The sequence below is a fragment of the Misgurnus anguillicaudatus genome, chromosome 10, assembly GCF_027580225.2.
Source record: "Misgurnus anguillicaudatus chromosome 10, ASM2758022v2, whole genome shotgun sequence".
In the NCBI taxonomy this organism is placed as follows: Eukaryota; Metazoa; Chordata; class Actinopteri; order Cypriniformes; family Cobitidae; genus Misgurnus; species Misgurnus anguillicaudatus.
The window spans coordinates 20,750,391-20,773,692 of record NC_073346.2 but is presented as its reverse complement, the minus strand read 5'-3'; the positions used below and the strand labels follow the sequence as shown (position 1 = coordinate 20,773,692).

The following is a 23,302-nucleotide window of genomic DNA, read 5'->3' as shown; positions in this document are numbered from 1 at the left end:
CAGAAATCATCATCAACCTTTTTCTATTTTTTGGTTCAGATTTTGTTTCCCAGAATGTTTTGCTTGATGCTGTTTTTTAGTTTTACTCTGTAAAGACAAAGACTTGTAAATGTTTAATGTTCATTTAACAAACTCTTGCCAGTAAATAACATAAATGTAAATCTACGGTAAATTACTGGCAACCCAGCTGCAATTTCTAATTTTTTTACAGTGTAACTGATTACAGTTACATTTATTTTGTAATTAAATGACATAAAATCGTTACATGTAACTAACTGACACTGCCTATACCACATATCAATGAGTGCTCTGGGTCAAGGGACTGCACTTCAGGAATGATACGCAGGTAAATGGCTTCGATCTTCACATAAAAATCTTTCTCAATGATGTTCTCGATAAGCAATGTGTATAATATGATGTGTGCAGTTGTTGCATAATTTCTATTTATTTCAACGTAACCCTTGCAAATTACATTTGTTGGTAAATCATGGGCATATTAGAATATTATAAGATTTCTGACTTTAATAAAAATGGGTTGGTCGTGAGCCAGTTTTTTACAGTTAAATAATTGGAGAATATGAATTTTCACTCAGTCAAGTCTGCATACCCTTTCAAAAACTACAAAAATGAAATACAACACACGCTCATGTGCACACGCGCACACACACAAACATTTCGTAAGAATTCATTGTTTTCAAAACAACATTTTATTTTTTATTTCAATATACCATCACATACATAACCTTTTGTTAATAAGTAAAAGGTTATAGGTAAATTAATCACTTCTTTTGGCTGAAAAAATCATTGCACAGCATGGTGATGCAAGCAACCAGGGTGACGTACTCCTGGAAGTCCACAGTTCCATCTCTATTAGCATCCAGATCCTTAAAGATCTTGTCGAGTGCAGTCTGGTCAGTGCTTTTCTTTAACAACAAAACCACATACACATCATTTTAACCAGATGCACACATTTGGATATTTTCATATTGTTAAACAGTACACAAAAAAGATACAAATCATTAATTTAAAAAAATAACAGAATGTTATAGACAGTCTGTATAGTAAATGTGTGCAGATTTTTACTGCCTTAGCTCTTACTGTATATAATGCAATTAATTGTCCTAATTTTCTAACTAAAATAAGAAACTACAACAGTCATTCAGTTCAATTTATAGTGCTTCTCACCCCAAAAATGTCAGCCATCTCAGCAGTAAGCAACTCCTTGAGCTCTCCTTTGGACAGGGTTGTTTTGTCTCCTTCCTTTCCAGAGTATTTATAAAAAACTGCAATAAGCGATGTCATTGCCTTTTGAAGTTCTGAAGCAGACATGTTGACTAGAAAAACAAAAGAGAGACACAAATAATGTTCATCTTTATATAAAGTATGTTGAAAAATTACCTAAGATATGTTAAAGCCAGCAAAAGCATATAGCATATGAAACAGGATATACCACTCTGTGCAACACAGAGTTAAAATACAAGGCGGAATAAGGATGGGTAAAGGGGCGGGTCTAAAATTGTTTAATGAAAAGAAAGAAAGAAGTGGGAGTTGTAAAAAGGAGGGCAGTTTTTAAACGCGGATTATGGCCAACACCCTAAGCACATCTAACTTAGCCATACAGAGAGAGAGGGAGAGAGATCGACATATTACTGAACGCATCATACTACAACTTTTTCCATGTTATAAATCCGATTCTTCCTCCAGCACCAACTTTCCTTCCTGTACATAAACTTTGCACAGTTTGTCAGCTCTTTAAACTGTTGCTGTGATGTTGGAATCTCAAAGATATCTTTAAAATCAAGGAATGTGAGAGAGATGCATATAGGAAGTGAAGCAAGAAAGACAGACGCCACAGATGAGTTTAAAGCATGATGGGAGGAGCCTGAGGGTGCAGTAACAAATTTAACCAAGCTAAGCATCAGACCAAAATCAGGAAGTAAAGGATGCCAGTGTGCAAATAATCTAACATTTTTCACACAGTAGCCTACAAATTTAAGTAGTATAGTAGCAGAGCAGCATTCAGGTCAAAATCGGTCAAGGATTCTTTACTTCTTTCTAAAGAAATACAATTGACCCAGAATAAAAGTTGCATGCAACACTTGATAACATTTTTAAAAAATTATGTTACTTATAACAAATCTGATAGCAGCAATAGCACACAAAACATAAACTCACCTTGGATTCTGTGGAGTTCACAAAGAGGAATAAGGAAAAGCAAGTGAAGCGAGGGAGTGAGGGCTGGGTAGACACACAGGGGGTTATATGCAAGAAATGCCACACCCTCTAATTTATCTCCTCCCACTGTATACAACCCCTAACACACACACCCACCCACCCATCTCTCTCTCTCTCTTTCTTTCTCTCTCTCTCTCTCTCTATCTATCTTTCTCTCTCTCAGTCTGTCACTCTCATTGTTTATCTTCTATAGAAACTTATGTTTACTTAATAATTAGGTTTGCAAAATAGAGCAGGTGGGCTTGACTTCTTTTGTTCATGTAAAGACTTTAACTAGACTGGTTAAACCAGCTCTCATTCACAGACGCTTATTAAATTTGGGCCTTCGGGAGAATTCATTCCTAAAACCTGACTTCAGTGTCAGATATATGCTGGGAGAACCATTCATACTAGTGAAACTGGAACCACTAAAAGTAAAAGCACATACTACAGTATAAAATGCATCACTAAGTTAACATGCAACTAATACTGATTATGTTGTCCAGTTATTCAAAATATATGGATTATAAATTATTCTATAGATAAGTTAATCTTTTTGGTGGTGGTATGTATGAAAGTATGCCAGTTAAAGAGATGTACTATTGTTTTGGTAACAAGTTTGCGGCATCAATATGGAAAACCAGATGAGACACTGAGACGAGACAAAATGATGTCAACCTTTAGAATTTTGAGGTATATTTTACACAGCTATAGGGCATAATATTACACCATTATTATGTTACGAAACCAACTTACGAGGGATATGTGTCATTAATCAGTAAAATAGGCTGCCGTAAGTTGTGTTGCAATAATTGTAAGCTGGTTTAACAATTCAACTAACTGCTCCCTCGTGTCTCCGCGGATGCAATCCAGTCTTCATTGTTTTTAAAGGACAATAACACAAACAAAAGAACAACTGGAGTATAAATGCACCTTACAGGATAAATGCAGTTCCTGTTTTGTTGGAAAACACAAAACAGCTGATAATCTGCAACAAATGTTGTGGAAGAACAACAAACAAAAACAGCGTCTTTTTTTCAAAACCGTTTTATCACACGCAGTGAAAAATCACTGCTAGATTACCAAGTCATTTTATTGTTTTTGTCATTTTTACTCTCCTCCACAGCCACTCACGTAAAATCCTTACGGGGAGAAAACTTAAAAACTGCACTTAAACAGAGATTTTCTTTTCTTTGAGGACTGATGTGAAAAGTAAATATGGCTTTTGAATACCAGGCCACTAGGTTGCAAAATGCACAATGCAGCGTTTCAACTTAATTACTATGTGGGGCAATAGGCTAGTTATAGCCTTTGTTGTATGGTATGCACTTAGGAGATGTAGAGAGAAAGAAAAGATTATAAGATTAAAGACTGTCAAAGTGAGGCAATGAAGATTGTAAATGAGATAAGTAATAGCAAAAGAACTTAAAGAAAGAAAAAAATTTATTCAAAAATACTATGAAAGAGTTTTAGACAGAGCGGGAACTGAGAAAAGTCAGGGAGGGAGAGAACATAAAAAAGGGGGCGGAGGAGATATGTGGACTAGTTTAACCTCTGTCATTATGTAAGAGTCTGATCGTGACTCATGCGGGTAGAATTTCAGTTTTTTTTATTGTGCCACAGTTGTTCGTTGTGCACATTTAACGTTAAGCACAGTTGAATGTGTGTTTAACTTGTTTTCACTGTGTTTTAATGAATGAGTGTGTATAAATTTACACGTTTTACACTTTCTTTGTAGCTGCTAGCCTGCTTATTTCTCTTGAATGAGCTATTCAGTCTCTTTGGAATACTCGCTCACACACAACTTTGCAACTTTGATACAACAGCAGGGAGAAGAGAAATAAGAGCTCATGATTCAATTTAGTGGATTTTCTTGTGAGTCATCCTCCAAAACTGTCTCTGAGTAAGTTGGGTGTTCCTGCTGCCACCAGCGCTTTAGCAACAAAGAAGAAAGAGAGGGCGGGTTACTTTTTCAGAACATATAGGTGAATCGAAATAATTATGGGAATAAAGGTAAATATGCAAAAGAATATACGTGAGCATGAGTTGAGTAGAAATATTGGATGTAGCACAAGGAAATAAAGTGCCAAGACAGCATCGGTATGAAAAGCCTTGCGGCAAACTGCGGTTACAGTACGTGTATGTATGTGCCCAAACGCCTACATACGCAAGTAAACTATGGTTTATTCGTTTATGTGTATGTGTTAAACAAAAAACCAGCTGCTCAACTTTTCCTGTAGCTTAACTCCTATGGCATTGTGTTGATTTCACAAAGGTCACGAATCTGATTTCAGGAAACACCCCTTGGACAGCATGCCCAATATCATATCGGATTACATGTTAATATGAACTGTAGTGTGATGTAATGGCATTCGGTCAATCTCATATTTTTCCCAGTACCCAAATGGTGAAAATGTTTAATAACAAACATTTTATGTGTGCATATACACAGGTGCTGGTCATATAATTAGAATATCAATAAAAAGTTTACTTATACAAGTTTCAAGAATGGGATATTATATTCATTCATTACACACAGACTGATATGTTAGTGGACTGCAGGACACTCTTTGTTAATTTCCCCCATATTTTTGAATGGGTTTTGTTTCATAATTCTCTCCAGGATGTGGTTATCCCTATTGCTTGCACACAGTTTTTTTACCACATCTTTTCCTTCCCTTCGCCTATCTATTAATGTGCTTTGAAAGGCTCTGTGAACAGCCAGCCTCTTTTGCAATGACCTTTTGTGCAAGGTGTCAATGGTCGTCTTTTGGACAGAACTAGACCATTTTAATGCCTTTGCAGGTGTTTTGAGTTAATTAGCTGATTACAGTGGGTGTCTTCAATATTGAACCTTTTCACAGTATTCAAATTTTGTGAGGTTGAATTTGGGATTTTCCTTAGTTGTCAGTTATAACCATGAACATTTAAAAAGGAAAAAAAACATTTGAAATATATCAGTCTGTGTCAGTGTCAGTCAACTTTATGATGATATTCTAATTATATGACCAGCACCTTTTTTATATAAATATATATTTATTACAACTAAAAACTTTAATAAAAGCCTTGTAATACAAGACAATTACTTTATTTCTTATTTCACAATATACACAATGAATAGACAAAAGAGCCTCAGTCTTATTTCATCCAACTTTAAATCTCTGTGTGCCAATTCAACCTTTCCTGCTGTGAATCTCTCCACCCTGGCACACTGGCACAGTCAACTTTACAAAAGGAAATCCTCCATCCTACTCCCTTTCTTTATTCTGTACTGTAGTGTCCTATACTCTATTGTGCAAGGGTGGGCATTCCTGATCCCGGAGGGCCACTGTAGCTCCAACCCTAATCAAAACACCCGAATGCTATTTCTAAGGCCCTGTTTACACGTTCATGGTTATTTTTAAAAACTGAGAGATTTACCTTCATTTGTGCCCCTCGTTTACACGCAAACTGAGAACTCGCCTCTGAAACCGATTGTTTCTAAAAACTTCGGCCAGAGTGGAGATCTTGAAAATCTTCGGTTGCACGGTTAAATGTAAACTGAGACAAACAGATGTTTAAGAAGGCAACGTCACAGAGTATGCGCCAGAGCTCGCATCTACGTCAAATGTGCGACCTATGTTTACATGTGACTGCTACTCTGAACGCTTCCAAGATCACATTTATGTTTGTGCAAAGTCGTTTCGTGTGTTTATGTCGAGGAGCAGAGACGAGTGCTCGGAGGTCAGCAATTTTATGCGTGTTCAAATTCATGCGCCGCTGCAAGAACCGACAGGCGGATGATGTCAACGTACTGTTGAGAAATCACACGTAATGGTCTAATTTCGAATCGCTCTCGCGGTACTTTGACGTCATCGAACACCTACTCCAACACAAAGAACCAGTCCACGTCACCACCAGCGCTGCCAGTGATTGGCTTACGTGGGCTTGAGCTTCTCTTGACGGCATATATGCACGGGTACGTGTAAATAAACACTTTTCTGAAAACCGACATGTGTGCACGATATTATTTTGCAAACCGGAGAGGTTGAAATGTCCGTTTATGAAAATAGCCGGCCACGTGTAAATGTAGCCTAAATCATCCTGCAGCCTTTGATTAGATTTTTCAGGTGTGTTTGATTAGGGTTGGAGCTAAATTTTGCAGGACAGTGACCCTCCAGGACCTTTCTCATGTCTATGGATGCAGGTAAAAGAAGCTCTTCTGCAATTGTGTCATTGTTTTTTATCTTTGCAATAAGTCACATAGTAAAAGGTGCAACAGTGTATTTGTTTGGAGCAATTCTCGATGCCTTTATCTTTGCAAGCTGGTTGTTATAAGTGTATTATTGTTTCAATGGTTTCAAACACACTTTGTAACATACCACAAACTGATGTTTATGTCATGTAAATCCATCATTTATATATCTGGAATCAATTATTCTTTGCCATACATGCCTTAAATAAATAATTATTCTTGTCACATTTCAATCAGGAGTAACCATCATTGTTAAAAATAAAGGTGCTTGAAAGGTTATTCACAGTGATGCCAAAATAACCAGTCGTTCAAAACAAGCTAGATGAACCATTTGCTTTATACTTTTTTATAATCTAAAGAACATTTTTTACTTTTTTTCAACAAAAGGATTCTTTGGGTGTTAAAGATTCTTTATGCAACCATTCACTCACAAATCTTGACACACCTTTAGTTTTAAGAGTAATGTCAACAGGTGTCACACATGCCTTTTTAAAAAATATTTTTTTTGATTGCTTCTTTGTTCTTTTGATAACTCTTTTCAAACTCTCATTCGACCCACCCGTTAAGAAACACTGCTATTGACACTGAACTCTATTAATCAACATTTATGTTATAGACCTGAATGTTATCTCAAATCGTGCGGCTTGTTTAATAAAGGTGTGCTATTTGAATATGCAATACATAGGGACTAGGGGATGGGCTCTTTTGACTCTGCATGGCACCCATAAGAACAACCTTATTTCAATGTGCTTAAAAACCCGATAACTGCAGATAAAGATCACTGCAATCAGCCACAAACCCTCTTTTATCATTTTAACAAGTTTGCATTGGCAGTCATTAATGTCATTTATTAAAGAACACATACGTGTATGGGTGGATATCCATTTATTGTACACCTCAGGTCATTACAGACCTGGGGTCTCATGTAAAAAGCGTGCAAATGCACAGATTTGATTGTAGATTGTACGCAAAAACGCACGAATTTAGGTTCTGTTGACAGTCAAATAGTTTTAGTTTAAATAAGGTGTCATCAAAGTCAGGCTCTACTTTGGTTTTGCACACGGACAGTATAAAGATGATAAGTATTATGTTTTTTAACAGGTTGCTGTGAAACTAATTTTTTTTTTAATTAAATTATTTCCTGCAGGCTATCAGGAAATGTTTTAGCAGGTAGACAGCAGATTGTACTGAATAGCGTGAGTCATTACCTGTCCATATTTGAATACTGTGATGAACCGAGACATTAAAAATATGACTGCACAGCTAATGGATTCAGACAGCCTTAATAGACATAATGTAATGTGGTGTAACTAAGTCTCAAAAGCTCTTTGTGGGTAGACTGTTCAAATAAGGGATTAGTTTTTTATTTCATCACAGATTTTAAACATTTAAGCATAAGCCTTTTGCAAATCTGTTATCATTCGAATAAGGAAACCATTTAAATTACAGCATTCCCGACCGTTGTGTGCATGTTACCTGCTTGATTATGAACTGTATGTAGAACTACTAGTTTGGGTGTGTCTACTTATCATGCTTTGAGAGTATCTTGGAGTACTTGACCCGAATCCTTTTCTAAAGTAATATTCATAACACAGTAAATACATTGTGCATGCATCATACAGTTGTGCATCATGTTGCAATCACAATGCCATAGGGCTAATTAAAATCACATTATGACTTCCTTCAGCGTTAAGTCAATGTTAATCTTTATTGGATACAATATTTTCCAGGTTACCTCATGAGAGGTGCAGGTACCAAAGGATTTCTTTCAAGCGTATAATAAACACCATCTGTTCCGTTTAAGCGAGTCTAATATAAATGCTGTGTACTTTGTGTGTTTGTTTTAGGCCCATGTGGGTGTGTTCCCTCTTAAATTAGGTTGTTAGATCGGTTGTACAGGTGCAAGGACAGGGACTGCAGTGTGGGAAAAACAATATTTACAGCTGAATGACACAGATGTGCCCGCAGAATAGTCCGCATGCAGCATCTCAATGTAATTTGTATGACGTCTAAAAAAATATGTGATTGAATATTTGGAAATATTGAGAGCATTTTTAAATAATGAGAAAAAATCATGCCAAATAAAGTAATACTTCTGGTAAGATTCTTTGCTATTAAACTTATGCTGATACAAATACAAATGCACGGAGACCACATTGCAAACACGCAAAGATTTTTAATATTAAAAGATGCATCACATTTATATGAATGTGGAAGGTCAAATAAGGCAAATGGCCGCTCTAATCCCGCCTTCCGATAAAGAGAGCCAATCATCAACCGTTAGAGGATGACATTATCTGGTTTATGAACTGCACATGTGCAGTATATAACAAGTCTTGTTGTAACAAGACCTAGGCTGTTTCTCAATGTCAAGGAAGGATCCTCGGAAGCCAGAATTTTGAGGATGCTACGTCATCGACATCCGTCGAAGGACTGTTCCAATGTCAAGGACCCTTGGAATTGAAAAATATACCATATACAGGAAAGGATGCATATGTGTATCCTTTGCGCCCTTTGCGCTCTCAAATCACCCAATCCTATGCGTGCAGCGCCGAAAGCACACCTTTTTACTGACGTAATGACGCAATGAAGTGCACTTGCTAGCCTGTTTCATTTACGTTTTCTTCGAATGCTACAGAGGAGCCTTGCCTAGCCTCTGAAGGGAGTGACTTGTAAGGACTGGTCCTGCCAAGGAAGTATCCTTGACATTGAGAAACGGCCCTAGAGGCATTGCAAACATGGTGGCGCAGTGACATGACTTTACTTAAAAAGACTTTAAAACCACTTACAAATGCCATTTGAGTCTATGTGGAAAAAGTAAATAAAAATGATAGACAACTGGATAAACATTATGCTTATAAAACAAGGGGGCCAACAAACAGGTAGACATATGGCACTTGTTTGACTCCACAATACAGTATTTTACATTGATTACTCATATATGGATGTTAAACGGTCTTGGTGTGTATACTTTCATAACCATCATGAGAGGTTAATTTGCAATGGTTTGTTGAGAAACAGCTGCGATACAATTACAGTATACACATAAACTGCAAATCCTTTATGCCTTTAAACTTGAGTGAAATATTGAGAATTTCAACATATATACTCTTCCCGACACTTCATCTTGTGTCTGTAAATGAATGATGTAACCCACTACACCCACTGTTAAACTCTCTTTGCAAATAATTAAGATGAATTGGCTTGTCAATATGGGTACATTATTTGTTTTTGCATTACTGCAAGACTTTGGGTTTGAATAAGGCCATAAAAACATGAGGTAGTATAGTTCAAACAGAACTTCCTGCATTTCTCATAGCACACCCATGTTTGAAAACCATTTATGAAATGAAAGCTGCAATCAGCGATGGAAGGCCCCTCGCACGCATGTGCATCGCCACCCAATGGCCTTAGGACAAACAGTGAACAGTGGGAATATGAATTTCAGTGTGTAAATATATGTGGATATTCTAATTAGACTGACCAAATATGATGTTGATAATTTTGTTAAATCTCTTAGAGCAGTGAATCACAGTGTTTCCTGCAGCCTCTTGGTGGCGCTATGACTGTATCTTTATTTTGCTATGTTGATGTGTTCAGGCCTGGACCCTCATTAAACGCGTGAAGCCTGGGGCAGGTCGGACATTGTATGCCTGAATTACAACAACTTCCAGTTTCATGGTGAAACATCAAACAAATACGCCCTTCAACGAAAAGTCAAGATCTTTGCAATTTATCATTGCAAAGTCCTTAAGATCTGTCTGACAAAAAAAGATGATGATCTAATTAAATTTCTATGAGTAAAACAGTGTAAAATCTGACATTTCCTGCTGCCAGCAGGTGGCTCTATGACTGTATTTGAATAATTCCATGTTGATGTGTTCAGGCCAGGGCACTTATCAAACAAGTGAAGCGTGGGAAGGGTGGCCATTCGTGCCAGTTCCGTCGGACACGTCCCGACCATGTTTTCGGGTGCGTTCTCCGGAAGTCGCGTTGGTCTACCGCATACGTCATTGAGGTTTAATATTTCGGGTTCAATTTCAGAAAAGCAACCGTTACATTTCATGGTAAGAATGAAACTACAATTTGTATGTCTTAAAAGAAATAAATCTTAATTTTCTAATGTATTTTAACTGAAACGAGAGAACCTCGATGACGTATGCGGTCGAGCAACGCGACTTCCGGAGAACGCACCCAAAAACATGTTCGGGACGTGTTCGGCGGAACTGGCACGAATGGCCATCCTAAGTGGGCCAGATTCGACATTGTAAGCCTGGGTTAGAACAACTTCCTGTTCAATGACACAGACCAAATATGGTTTTGATTTAATGAAATCTGTAGGAGGAGTTTGTTTTTTGTAGGTCTTGTTAAACCTTTTCATGTGTATACAGAGCGGCACATTTTTTAATGCTCTTTAGACGGAAGAAAATATGTTGGGGGACAGTTTTATGACATTTTATAAAATACATTCATTTATCATGAATTCTGTGTAATTAAACCTAAAAAAACAAGGCTACTAACCAACAGCACTACTTTGTATACTTTAATATGTTTTGTTTAATTAAATGTTACATTTTAGAACAGTTTTTTGGTCATAAATTTTCTTTGGGGGGGCCGCGAAGGAATGCACTGTACACAAGGGGGGCCGCACACAGAAAAAGTTTGAGAACCACTGCTGTAGCAGACACTGACTATACCAACATAAAAGTGAATTCATAGATGTTCACTTCTCCATCACCACTCCTATCCAGATTTACTCGTTCTCCGGAGAGAAGGAAGATTCAGTGCTATATTAATTTTTACATGATAAGCAGGACAGAGCTGTAGCTGGTGGGTTGAAATGTGGGAATTATTTCAAAATGTTACTTTTTAAAGCTTAGGGTCCAACATCAATAAACAAATTTCTTGTTGGGACTCCACATAGGGCAGCAGAATGTAAGAGATACTGAAAGCAGAATAGTTGCATTAAAGAAGTATAAAGATCAGGACTATTTTAAGAATCTCATGCAATCTTTTTCTTGTCAGATAATAAACCTCCACTTAACAAACATTCATCTTGAATTCGTTTTTTGCAGGACTGAGGATTTGAATAAAACCATGAAACATGAGACAGTTCAAACAAAACCCACGCCTTCTCAACAAATGCATGTTGGATTAATAAAACGAGAAATGTGAGTTTTTGTTATTTTCTCATTGGGGTGGAGTTTTTAACATGCATGCGCTCCGTATATGTTTATGAATTATCTGAAGTAAGTCTTACAACAGTGGTACAAGCAAGTTAAAAAATATTACAGCACATTCACAAAGGATGACAGTTTTCTGCCACCAGGCGTGGCAGAAAAAAATGAGTACATTTTACAGAGTGATCCTCACATACTTTTTTGCATGTGCATTTGCCTGCGACATGCATAGGTCAACTGTGGCAGAGCTGCAACATTAAAGTGTCAGTTTAGGATTGAATTCATTCAGGTTGTGTCTGTAAATTATTATTTTTTTATTTTATTTTATTTCTTGAACCAAAGTTACTTTCACTTGTATTTGACTACTGCTTTTATCTAAGCTGGGTTTTAGTGCACTTAGGCTATATATTTTATAAACACCCATTCATTCCTTTGAAAATGAACCTATGACTGAAATGCTCTTTCATTTAAGCTACAGGAATAAAATAACTTGTGTAACTATAAAAAAAGAGAAGAATACATGAGTAGCTCCAAAAGATTTTTATTAATATCCAGACAAAATCCAGAGAACAATAAATAACTATTGCATTTTATTCTTTATATTTGCAGATTTACAGATAGATAATTTCATGACTGGTTGATGATTAATTGTACTGTAGAATAACAATGAGAGATGCATTCAAGAACTACACAAAGATTAGAGACCCGATGGGATGTAGGTGATTGCTGTAAGACGGGCATCAAGATTTCAAGAAGCGCTCACTTCTTTTGTCGCTCACCCTTCCCGCCATGTGTCTTTACGTAGTAGCCTCTGGATAGACAAGCCACATACTGACTGAATTCCCGGAAGTTCACGTTTCCATCACGGTTCTTATCCAGAGCGTCCATGACCTCCTTAATATTCTCTGGGTCCAGTTTATCCTGAAAAAAAAGACACAGAGAAGGAAGATTCAGAGCTATATTCATTTAACATGATTGTTTGTGAGGACAGAGCTGCAGCTGGTGGGTTAATGTGGAAATTATTTAAACAGTTTTGAAATTTTATTTTTTAAAAGACTAAGACGGCAGCACAGTGTAGGTCGGAGATGCCGAAAGCATTTTAGTTGCATTCAAGAAGTGACTATTTAAAGACTCATGCATTACTGTTATGACTCATAATGGTAAACCCCCTTTTCTTTGGTTGCCATAATAAACCTCCACTGTGCAAACATTTATTATGCGATGGATTTGTTGTGACATGCTGGAAGACTCTCTTTTTTGTTATTTTTTTTTAAACTCTCTTACCTTGAAATCTGGACTGCTCAGTTGGCTTTTGATGAGATCTTTAAGCTCAGCTGAACTGAGCTCTGATTTCTTGTCGTCTTTTCCAGCAAACTCATCAAACACCTCCCCAATGGCCTTGATGGCTTTCTCCAGCTTAGACATATCTAGAAGAAAACATTTAAAATTAAATGAAGAACAATGAAAACAAAAGTGCATTACAATAAAATTGCAAGCTTTTCCATAAAATTATGATATTTAAATCAGAATGCAGTTTAAGCAGTAATGTACAAGCACACAAAGCCTGTTAAGTAAAACATTGTATATGAAGAGAAATGAATAAAAAATACCTCAAGGCTGTTGTGATCTGAAGTTTTGCAGAGAATAACAGTGTTTGCAAGGTCTAAAGCACAAATTTCTTACTCCTTACACACCCACAAACACTCAAATATATACACACAGGGTGATTCATTCTTGGGCAACAGGACTGGCAGCACACCCAAACAAAGTATGCCAATGCTTTACAAGGAAACAAACAAACATGTAAATAAACAAGTTAAACGGGGTGTTACCCGTCTAAACACTGAAAGTTTGTATTCTGCATTGTTACAGTTATTTCATGGGCGTTAATAATATATTCAAATCATGTGTTTTGCCCAAGAAAAATAAGGAATCTGAATCACATTTTACTATAGAGACGAGGCGTTTGTTTTTTCTGTGTCTGTTTCAGCCTCTGAGTTTATGTGCTATGGGTGTTGCCCATCCTGCCCGCCATTTTCCACGTTCTTTTCTTTTGTGATTACCCACTCTTTGAACCCTTTATATGTTTTGCATTTAACTCTAAAAATAAAGGACTCATTGTTATAAGACACAGAAAAATTATTTTGTGGTTACTGGAAATGTTTACTTCAAATAATGACTTTTTAGCATAGACCTGAATCACAAGCTTCTTATCTGAAGAAACAGACATTTCAAGTCTGGACTTCAGACATCAAAGGGGTTATTGCTATGGAGCATTGATTGCAGACATCCGATGACTAGTCCAGCCATGCAGGCCTTCAGCAGGAATGCATGCTTGCCACATTGCAAAAATATTTTCAAGCAATTTACAAACACACTATATATATAGCTTTAGAAGTAAATATGTCTTGTGAGTAAGCAATACATTTTTTTGTTGCATGCACAACTTTTGTAGGCCTCTTAAAGGGATAGTTCATGCAAAAATGAACATTTTGTCTTCATTTACTCAACCTTTATAAAATTTTCCATTCTGTTGAACTAAAAGAAATGTATAATGTGTTACATGTAGTATGTAATCAATCAGGAAAATGGACCACCGATGACTTTCAAAGTAGGAAAAAATACCACGGTCAAAGGTGCTCAAAAACGGTTTGGTTACAAACACATCTTCCTTTGTGTTTAGCAGAACAAAGAAATGTGGTTACTAACAACATGATGGCGAGTAAATGATGACAGAATTTTTGGGGAAACTCCCTTTAAACCAAATACAAACAGTGATGCACAAAACACATACTGGCCAATGACTGCAAATAATTTTATTGATCTTCATTAAAACAGATGTTGCTTTCAGCAACAGGATTATTCAGTATTTAATCTATTACTTAACATTTTAAAGACACATACGTGTCGACATGATATTCGTTTTTGGACCTTTAAAGAGTAAACATATAGTAACCACACCCTTTGCCATACTTTCACATTCAATGATAATCCCAACACACTTGAATAACTAGAATCGCAAGCATGTTAAAACAACAAAGTTAATGTCAATACTCCTAATCTCTGAGACTCTAGGGCATTTACTAAAGAGGGTGTGTACTGTATTGAAAATGCATTCACCTTATATAGCCTACCTTTTTGTTCATGTCAGGTTTTCCTACATTGTATTGTGTAAACCCATAAACACATGTCCTGCTTTAAACTGTAGTGCATACACGCACCCTCTTTCCCACACTGTAAAAAATGCAGAATTTTTGTCAAATCAACATATATTTTAATGTTACTTTAACTTAACGTGTCAAAACTTAAAATATATTGAGTTGCATTGCAAAACCAAGTTGTTTTAACTTAATGCAGCATTTTATTTTACAGTGCAGATGAACACACATACAAGAGAACATCACTGAAGCCGTTGCATGAGGATTTTAGGAGAGGAGAGATCAAAGCCACTATAAAACTTGTACATTTATATAATGGGTTCATTCAAATATCAAATGCATTCAAATGTGAAGAGCTGATACTGCATCAACACAGAGACAATGTGTGGCGCATGCAAACTACAACAAATGTGGTGTCTATGTTGGGTATCAGTTACTAGAAAAAACATTCACCTGAAAATGAAACCTCAGGGGCCTCATACATAAAGTATGCATACGCAAAAATCCACGGCCAAAAATCCATATTTATAAAAACTGTTTTTGACGTGGAAAGTGCTTATGTCAGGGTCTGAGCCATAGGCTGCGTCCGAAAATGCATACTGTATAGTAGGTACTGAATTAGATGAAGTACCTACTTACTTGGCATTAAAACAGTAGGTACTGTATAGTATGAATCCTGGTAGTATGAACGAGATTCGGACGTACTACATCCGCCATGTTGCTACATCACGTGACATATGTCGTCATCACGTCATGTCATTTCAGCGCGAAAACAGCTGCATGCCTCTTCTTTGTTGGATAAGTGCCGGTTCACACCGGCTGCGTGGCGTGCCTGTTGCGTGTCTTTCGCATGTCAGCTGCGTGGCATTTTCTATGCCCTTGCTTACCAGAAGCGTTTCTGACACTGCGCTGCTGCTGCAAGACTATGTATGTTTCCTATTGATAAACTGACTTGACGCTTCCAAGACGCTTGCGTGTGGCTTGAAAAATAGGCGTCGGTCCTATTCCTAGCATGCACGCGTTTTCGGTGCGGCTCGAGCCGCGTCTGAGACATGCGTGTCATGCAGGTGGTGTGCACGGTCAAACCTGCTAACATGGGAGCCTAACTAAAAATGGACACGCCACGCAGCTGAGATGCTCACGCCACGCAGCCGGTGTGAATTGGCCCTAACTCCTCTCTCGGGGCATCATGGGATAGTGAAGCGTCCATCGTATGCACACTGCAAAATCTAACCGGAAGTAGGTCATCCGGGTACTTTTCGCATACTGTTTTTCGAATACTATGTATTCGGACATACTACTCGCCTCGCCTACTGCTTTTCGCATACTATATAGTATGAAGTAGGCGGTTTCGGACGCAGCAATAGACAGTAAAAAAAGATGGACGATGCGACGTCGCCTCCCTCCATTGTAATGAATTGAAGCCAAAAATGTCCGACCACGGTCGCCGCCATGTTACGTAAAAACGTCCGTTTGGAGCCAAGGCATGCGCAGAAGGAATCGTCCGTGGAGCCAGAGGCGGAGCCGCGGTATCAAACTTCCGCCCAAACGTTTGCCCAACCAATTCAACCACGCCAGTCATAACGACACGCCCCGTTTCTAAAGCATTAAATTACGAGCTAAAATTAAACTTATCACAAAAATGAAAAATTGAACATATATCAGCGTGATAACTACTACTTTAAAGGACCAAAACCATCTTTCGTAAAATTTTATAGGAAGTGTAAATATTTTTTTTATTTAGAGCAGAGTCCCATTCGTTTCAATGGAGAGGGCGGGGTTTATGACTTGTACTGCAGCCAGCCACCAGGGGGCGATCAAAAAGCCAGAGGCTTCACTTTTCAAGGCTTATGAGGCACACCCGGTCTGAGCAGATGTACACACTTTGCTTGTATGATTGCTGCAGGTTTTTGGAAATATTAGCTTTTGAAAGGGGATTAAACATTTACAAGCGTTCTTTTATATGACATTAATTAGGCATCGTTTAAAGGCGGAGATCTGAAACTGCTCAGCTGCGCAAAAGTTCAAGATCATTTGCGATTTATAGATTTGAAATAAAGCGGTACACGCGTTTTCTGTGCGTACGTTCGTTTTATGAATCACACCTACGCAGGTGATCGTAAGATCAAATGTTGAATGGTTTCTACGCAGAATTTTATAAATGAGGCCCTAGAACTTTGCTTTGCTGTTCTTTACTGAACAAACGGTGCATTTTATTAAATGAATCAGATGCATTGAGGCATTCAAATTACATGACATGCCCTTTATCTCACGTAGGCTACTAAGTCAGTCATGGAGAAGGTGGTTGATAAGAGGAGAGGCCGATGTGAACGTTGTGTGGAACAGTGCTGACATCTCGTGGTCATTTTTTAAAACTACACCAGCACAACATGACGCAGTCTCTATTTCTACATCTTTACACTGATGAAAAATACAAATACTAAGATACTAACTCCTATGGAAGAATATTGAAACTATTTCTAAAATATTGAGTCCATTATTAATTTTTCTTCTGATTTCTCAACTTCCTTAAACATTTGTATTTGATGTAGATATACTTGCAGAATACATATACGAGTCATTTGTTTCTGAGTTATTAAAGCTATTATGTGGAAAATTAAGAGCAGTATTGTCCGACAAATCATGTGATTGTGGAAGAAAAAAAACATGTTTGTACTTGCTCGAATGATCTCATGTGGCTGACACACCCTAAAGTCATTCATGGTTGCTAGGCAACTTAAACATACTTTAAACACACCCACGTACGGTCATTGGTTCCTGCGGTTAGAGGAGTGGCTGGCTACTGAATAGCAATATAACGTCTGGATCCTAAAGCTTGTACAATCCATTCAGTTATAGAGTATATATAATCAGTAAATGCACAAACCAGTGAACATTTTGATATGTTTAGTAAAGGTATTTTAGCTGAATGTCTGTAAAAAGTTGTATACAGTAAGAATGTTAGTCAGTGTTAGTCTATCTATTGTTCTGCACTGCTAGGGCTGTTTAAATTTAAAGCTATATTATATAACTATAAAAACATCATGATATAAAATAAAATTGCTTTACGAGAATACTTATTTACTTTACTTTTTACTTTGCTGGAATAATAGACTTTTGTTGAGAATTATAAAGACTTAGGCAGGCCAGTATCGCCACTGACCACAAAATGTCCTTAAAGAAAGAAATATGATCATGTTAGGCATTATTGGATTGGTGGAAATCTGTTACAAGAGATTGTGCCACTGTATCTTGTGACATCCCTCATGTGAGTGATTCAAACTCTTTCTAAATTTTTGGTTCTAGATGGAAAAAATCAATCACAGCTGAGTTATTTTTGTACAGGATGTCACTATGGAGAGACCTTTAAAGGGGACATACCATGAAAATCTGACTTTTTCATGTTTAAGTGCTATAATTGGGTCCCCATTGCTTTTATCAACCTAGAAGATGAATAAGATCAACCCAGTAACTTTTGGTAAATCATTCTCTGCAAGCATGTGAAAAAATAGGTCATTGAAATTTGGCTCCCCTATTGATGTCAAAAGGGGATAATACCATCCCTTAATCTGCACTATCCAACCACACCACTGCCATTTAGTACAGAGATCAGCTCATTTGCATTTAATAGGATACACCCAAAAACGACACATTTTTGCACACACCTACAAAGTGAAATTTTTAACTAATAAATTATCTATATGATATTTTGAGCTAAAAAAATCCCAGAGATCATTTAATATAGCTTGTTAAAATTGCCACCATAGGTGTGAACAAAAATGTGCCGTTTTTGGGTGTGTCCTATTAAATGCATATGAGCTGATGAAATGCAAACACTTGATGGCAATGATGGATGACATCACAAGATCACAAATTTCAATGACCTATTTTTTCACACACTTGCAAAGAATGGATTACCAAAACTAAGTGCGTGCTTCTGGTGAGTATAGGGAGGAGGGACAATCGCGCTGGGACACAGTTTGGTTTGGGTGGTGTGAGTGCACCCAAGTTACTGGGTTGATCTTTTTCACATTTTCTAGGTTAATAGAAGCACTAGGGACCCAATTATAGCACTTAACCATGGACAAGTCTGATTTTTATCATATGTCCTCTTTAAGGTAGTCTGGAGATGACTATTGTCCTGTTACTTGAATATTTATTAGTGCTTGGTTACACTGCGGATACACTGCAGCTGTCCTGCAACCATTCATGTTAAATTAGGCACTTTATCTAACCTGAAGGAACTATTATTGTGAAATCACCCATATTACAGGTTTTTCTGATCTCCTGATTATAATCAGGTGCCAACTGCCAAGACAGACCTGATAAAAATATTTTTGCAAGATAATTTTTTTAATGACCAGTTTTCATAAATCTAATTTCTTTTTTTATTGGGGAGTGATTGCTATTAATACAATTTAGTATAATACACAAGTAATACAGTAAAATCTTAAACTTGTTAATTCAAAAATTGTCATCCACTACACACTAGAGGTCAGTCTACTGAATTGTGCCTCTTATTAGAGTGATATCCTGCAGTTGAATACTAACTGAACTTTCACGACACCGGCCCTGTCCCAAATGGCACAATCCGGATTTGTGGTCCTCCTCAGAGTCTACACTTTGATGACATCATAGAGTGCAGACTTTAGGTCCCCTTGATGCGAGTCCACGTGGGTGCACTGGAGTCGTGTTTTGGGACAGACTTGCTCTTTCGCAAGGACTTCTGGGTTGGTAAAGTGCGCGAAGCCTGCTGCATCAGGGGGGCAAAGAGGGTGCTGATGAGCACACTTCTAAGCGTAAAAATGACAGATGGGACACCCTACGGAATCGTAGATTAAGCGAGCACGTGCAATTTAAAGGAACAGTATGTAAGAAATTTATATCAATTAATCATAAAATGGCCCTGATAGATGTTAAGAAATCATTTTTATTTCCGATATTTATATCACTCACAACAGTGGTCTGGCCAGGATATTGTCATTTTAAAAGTGGAGTTGCAGCCCTCAACTGATGTTTATGTTGTAATTTTGTGTATGGGCCACCAGTTGTGTGATTGCAGTACCAGTTTTAGCCACAAGTTTTGTGATTGCAATACCGGTTTTGGCCACAATCCTACATACTGTTCCTTTAAAGGAATATTCCATTTTCTTAAAAGAAAAATCCAGATAATTTACTCACCAACATGTCATCCAAAATGTTGATGTCTTTCTTTGTTCAGTCGAGAAGAAATTATGTTTTTTTGAGGAAAACATTGCAGGATTGTTCTCATTTTAATGGATGTTAATGGACACCAACACTTAACACTTAACTCAACACTTAACAGTTTTTTTAACGGAGTTTCAAAGGACTATAAACGGTCCTTTGAAAAAAATATGCTCTTTTTAAACCACAACTTTTCGTCTAGGTCCGGTCCAGGGCGACCTAACGTAAATGCGTAGTGACGTAGGGAGGTCACGTGTTACATATATAAAACGCACATTTGCGGACCATTGTAAACAACAAACTGACACAAAGACATTAATTAGTATCAGTTGACATACAACAACGTAGGAACGGTCCTCTTTCAACAAACTTGTAAACATTGGGGCGGAGTCCTCTGTGACCTCTTGACGTCATGACGTATTGTGTGGGGTCACGCTGGCACATCACGACCGGATCTAGACGAGAAGTTGTGGTGTAAAAGTGTATATTTGTTATTTTTATTGTCAAAAATGACAATCGTTTTGCTAGATAAGACCCTTATGCCTCGTTTGGGATCGTAGTCCTTTGAAACTCCGTTGAAATAAACTGTTAAGTGTTGAGTTAAGTGTCCATGAGACTGAAAGTCCATATAAAGTGCACCATTTGGGACAGGGTCACAGACATGCACTCATGCAGAATCATGTCAGATAACATGATACTCCATATTTCAGCAGTGCAGCAGGCACAGTGACATTACGAAGGGCCTGAAAATACTTCCCTGTTATTGCAAAGAATTAAATAATAAATATTCTATTGAAAAGAAAGTTACCAAGGGGACTATTTTCGGGCACTGCGTAATATCATTGCGCCTGCTGCAGCCATGTTATGACAGCAAAGTTTATTTTGCCAGAATGAGTGCTAGCCATATCAACTTTTAATTTTCTGGCGGTTTTACTACTACTTAAGAGTAGGGATGCACAGATAGGATTTTTTTGGGCCGATACCGATTTAAACAGACAACTTCTGGTCGATACAGATGCCGATATTAAACACTTGTATAGAATACTATACAGTTGGTCTATTAGTTTATTTCTGCATCAAATTATTTTTACTGAACACGGATTGGATATAATTAACATTCAACTGACCAACATAATAAGAGAGACACAAATTAAGCTAAAACAAATATAATAAGACAACATGACAACCTACAAAGGTTGTTTTTGCTATTCAGCATTTCTTTTATTAACAACATTAACTCATTTTTTTTTTTACATATAATGGATTGCTTTAAACAGAGTATACTGTAAATATTGCTACTTCAAAAAAAGTTGGACTTCTTTTCCTCCACTAAAGTGCAGTCTGTTTTGTTTATTGTCTAAAACATTTGAGCCAGCTCAACAAAGGTTTTCTGTCTGTGCTTAAGTATAGTGCACACCAGAACATTAAATCATTTGAATTTAACAACAGACATGCAACTCATTACTTTTATACGGTTAATTAATAAACAATTGGTATCGGCCTTTCATTATTTACCACATACCGTACATTTTTGTAGCTCTAGATTTCACTCTGTTCCGTAAACGCACGGATTTTGTACAAAACTTATCGATTTGAAAAGCGCTGTGCCCCTGATTGGCCAGCTAATCTGTACGTTGTGATTGGCCTGAATACCTCTGACGTCAGCAGGAAATGTGACACTCTTTACCATGTTTGAAAGGCAGGCGTTAACTTACAGGCTGTGAGTCAAAGTGGGAGGAATTATGATAATCACCAATCCCAGGAAGTAAACTGTTGCCTACAATCCGTGTGTTTGTTGCAGTCCAAGAAAAGAGATTCATATCGGAGACAATAACTCACGTCATCGTTTACTTTGCGGTTTGTACTTTTTGCATATTGTTAACGTACTAATACACACCTACACTAGCCTGGGTGCCAGCCGATCTTAGCCCCGCCCACCACTATTTGAAAATCGGGGAAGATCGGTCTGGGGATTCACCGTTGAGGAGCTACTATGCGAATACCAAAACCGGCCGACGAATCAAATTGTGAGGGCGGGCTTTATACGATGATGGACAGATGTTCAACAGTAACGTATCACCCACGTCACCAAAGAGCGCGTGTGTTCAATCTGTTTACAATGAAATGGCTGCCGCTGGTGAATTCAGATGTGTGGATTCTGACATTGAGTCTGTTCTAAAAGATATCGACAGAGCATTGATTTAAAAAGCGGGACAGAGAAACGCGATCAAGGCATTTGTTTATGTTTTCGCCGTCCTTCCTATGGAAGACAAAGTTAAAGAAGCAACTGAAATGGGTATCACGTCGATGCAACTCGGCGTGCACGACGAGATGGATATAATTAGCGGTCGTTGCCAGCTTCTTTTCGGAAGCCTGGAATCGTGACTGCTGAATAAGTGGAGGGACATGCTAGGCTCCGATATTTTTCAAGCCAACGTAATGGGTAGCTGTCGCCGTGGATGAAGTTCACCTAACGTACAAATGGTAAGAGATAGTCTTACTGTATGACTTAGTAAATACTTAATGTTGTGATATAAATGAAATGTTGTAAACATGGAAGGTGTTGATGTACCTTCGCTAACTCAGACTTAGTATAATTACAATGATGTTAGTATCATTGTAGCGAAATTACTAGCAGTTCGGTCAGGCTGCTAAAGACGCCATTTCAACATAAGTCACACACTCCGTTGCTCTGATTGGTCGTAGGTCTATCCAATTGAGTGCAGAGGCATTTTTCGGTTGAGACACGCCTCATAATTTTAGCTCAATGGAGCGGTATCAGACTCAAATTCTGACTAGAATTGAGTATGACAACGTCAGGCTACACCTACACACCAAAGGAACTAAATTGTGAATCGGACAATAGGCACTCTTTAAACAATTGTTGGGTCAAATATAATAATTTGGGGTTAATTTTCAACTGGCTTGTTTAAACCAAACAGCTGGGTTTGTCCCATGGATATTCAACTAAAGATATTTTAAAATGTGACTTTGCCTGTGAAAACCCAGCTGTCTTTTTTGTGTTTTCTGCATAAAATCTTCCTACACATTATGTGAAAAATAACCTTGACAAATGTGGTGTTTATATGTAAAGATTGTCTTGTTTGACTAAATAAACTTGTCATAAACATAAAATAAAAGTGTCATAAATTTAAGTTAAATACAGAGCTTAATATTTGCAATAATCCAAAAGTCTATCAAATCAATGGGCTCTTTGGCAGGTGAACCATAACTTTCAGGTAGGGCTACAAAATGTGTCATCCCTGTGGCATTCTATATCCGAATTTAACATGCATTTCACATAAAGGGTC

The 23,302-nt window shown here is 37.5% G+C and overlaps 2 protein-coding genes across 2 annotated transcripts; both read right to left on the bottom strand.

The window, feature by feature from the left end:
* Window positions 1–688: 688 nt before the first annotated feature.
* icn (ictacalcin) lies at window positions 689–2,308 on the bottom strand. Its single transcript, XM_055210523.2, has 3 exons — window positions 2,176–2,308; window positions 1,186–1,334; window positions 689–923 (listed from the first exon to the last, which is right to left on the bottom strand). The coding sequence occupies exons 2-3, from the start codon at window positions 1,327–1,329 to the stop codon at window positions 780–782; spliced, it is 288 nt and encodes a 95-aa protein (XP_055066498.2). The 5' UTR covers window positions 1,330–1,334; window positions 2,176–2,308; the 3' UTR covers window positions 689–779.
* A 9,845-nt stretch (window positions 2,309–12,153) lies between these two features.
* s100w (S100 calcium binding protein W) lies at window positions 12,154–13,396 on the bottom strand. The gene is made up of 3 exons (XM_055210521.2): window positions 13,239–13,396; window positions 12,913–13,055; window positions 12,154–12,549 (listed from the first exon to the last, which is right to left on the bottom strand). Exons 2-3 carry the CDS (start codon window positions 13,051–13,053, stop codon window positions 12,388–12,390), a joined length of 303 nt encoding a protein of 100 aa, XP_055066496.1. The 5' UTR covers window positions 13,054–13,055; window positions 13,239–13,396; the 3' UTR covers window positions 12,154–12,387.
* Between the last annotated feature and the right edge of the window lie 9,906 nt (window positions 13,397–23,302).

What these genes read in the sequence shown, in the direction of transcription:
- icn (XM_055210523.2), bottom strand. Translation starts at nt 1,329, where the DNA reads ATGTCTGCTTCAGAACTTCAAAAGGCAATGACATCGCTTATTGCAGTT. An exon ending in AGATGGCTGACATTTTTGGG is followed by an intron (nt 924 to 1,185) that starts GTGAGAAGCACT and finishes TTGTTGTTAAAG; the next exon opens with AAAAGCACTGACCAGACTGC.
- s100w (XM_055210521.2), bottom strand. Translation starts at nt 13,053, where the DNA reads ATGTCTAAGCTGGAGAAAGCCATCAAGGCCATTGGGGAGGTGTTTGAT. An exon ending in TGAGCAGTCCAGATTTCAAG is followed by an intron (nt 12,550 to 12,912) that starts GTAAGAGAGTTT and finishes CTTTTTTTTCAG; the next exon opens with GATAAACTGGACCCAGAGAA.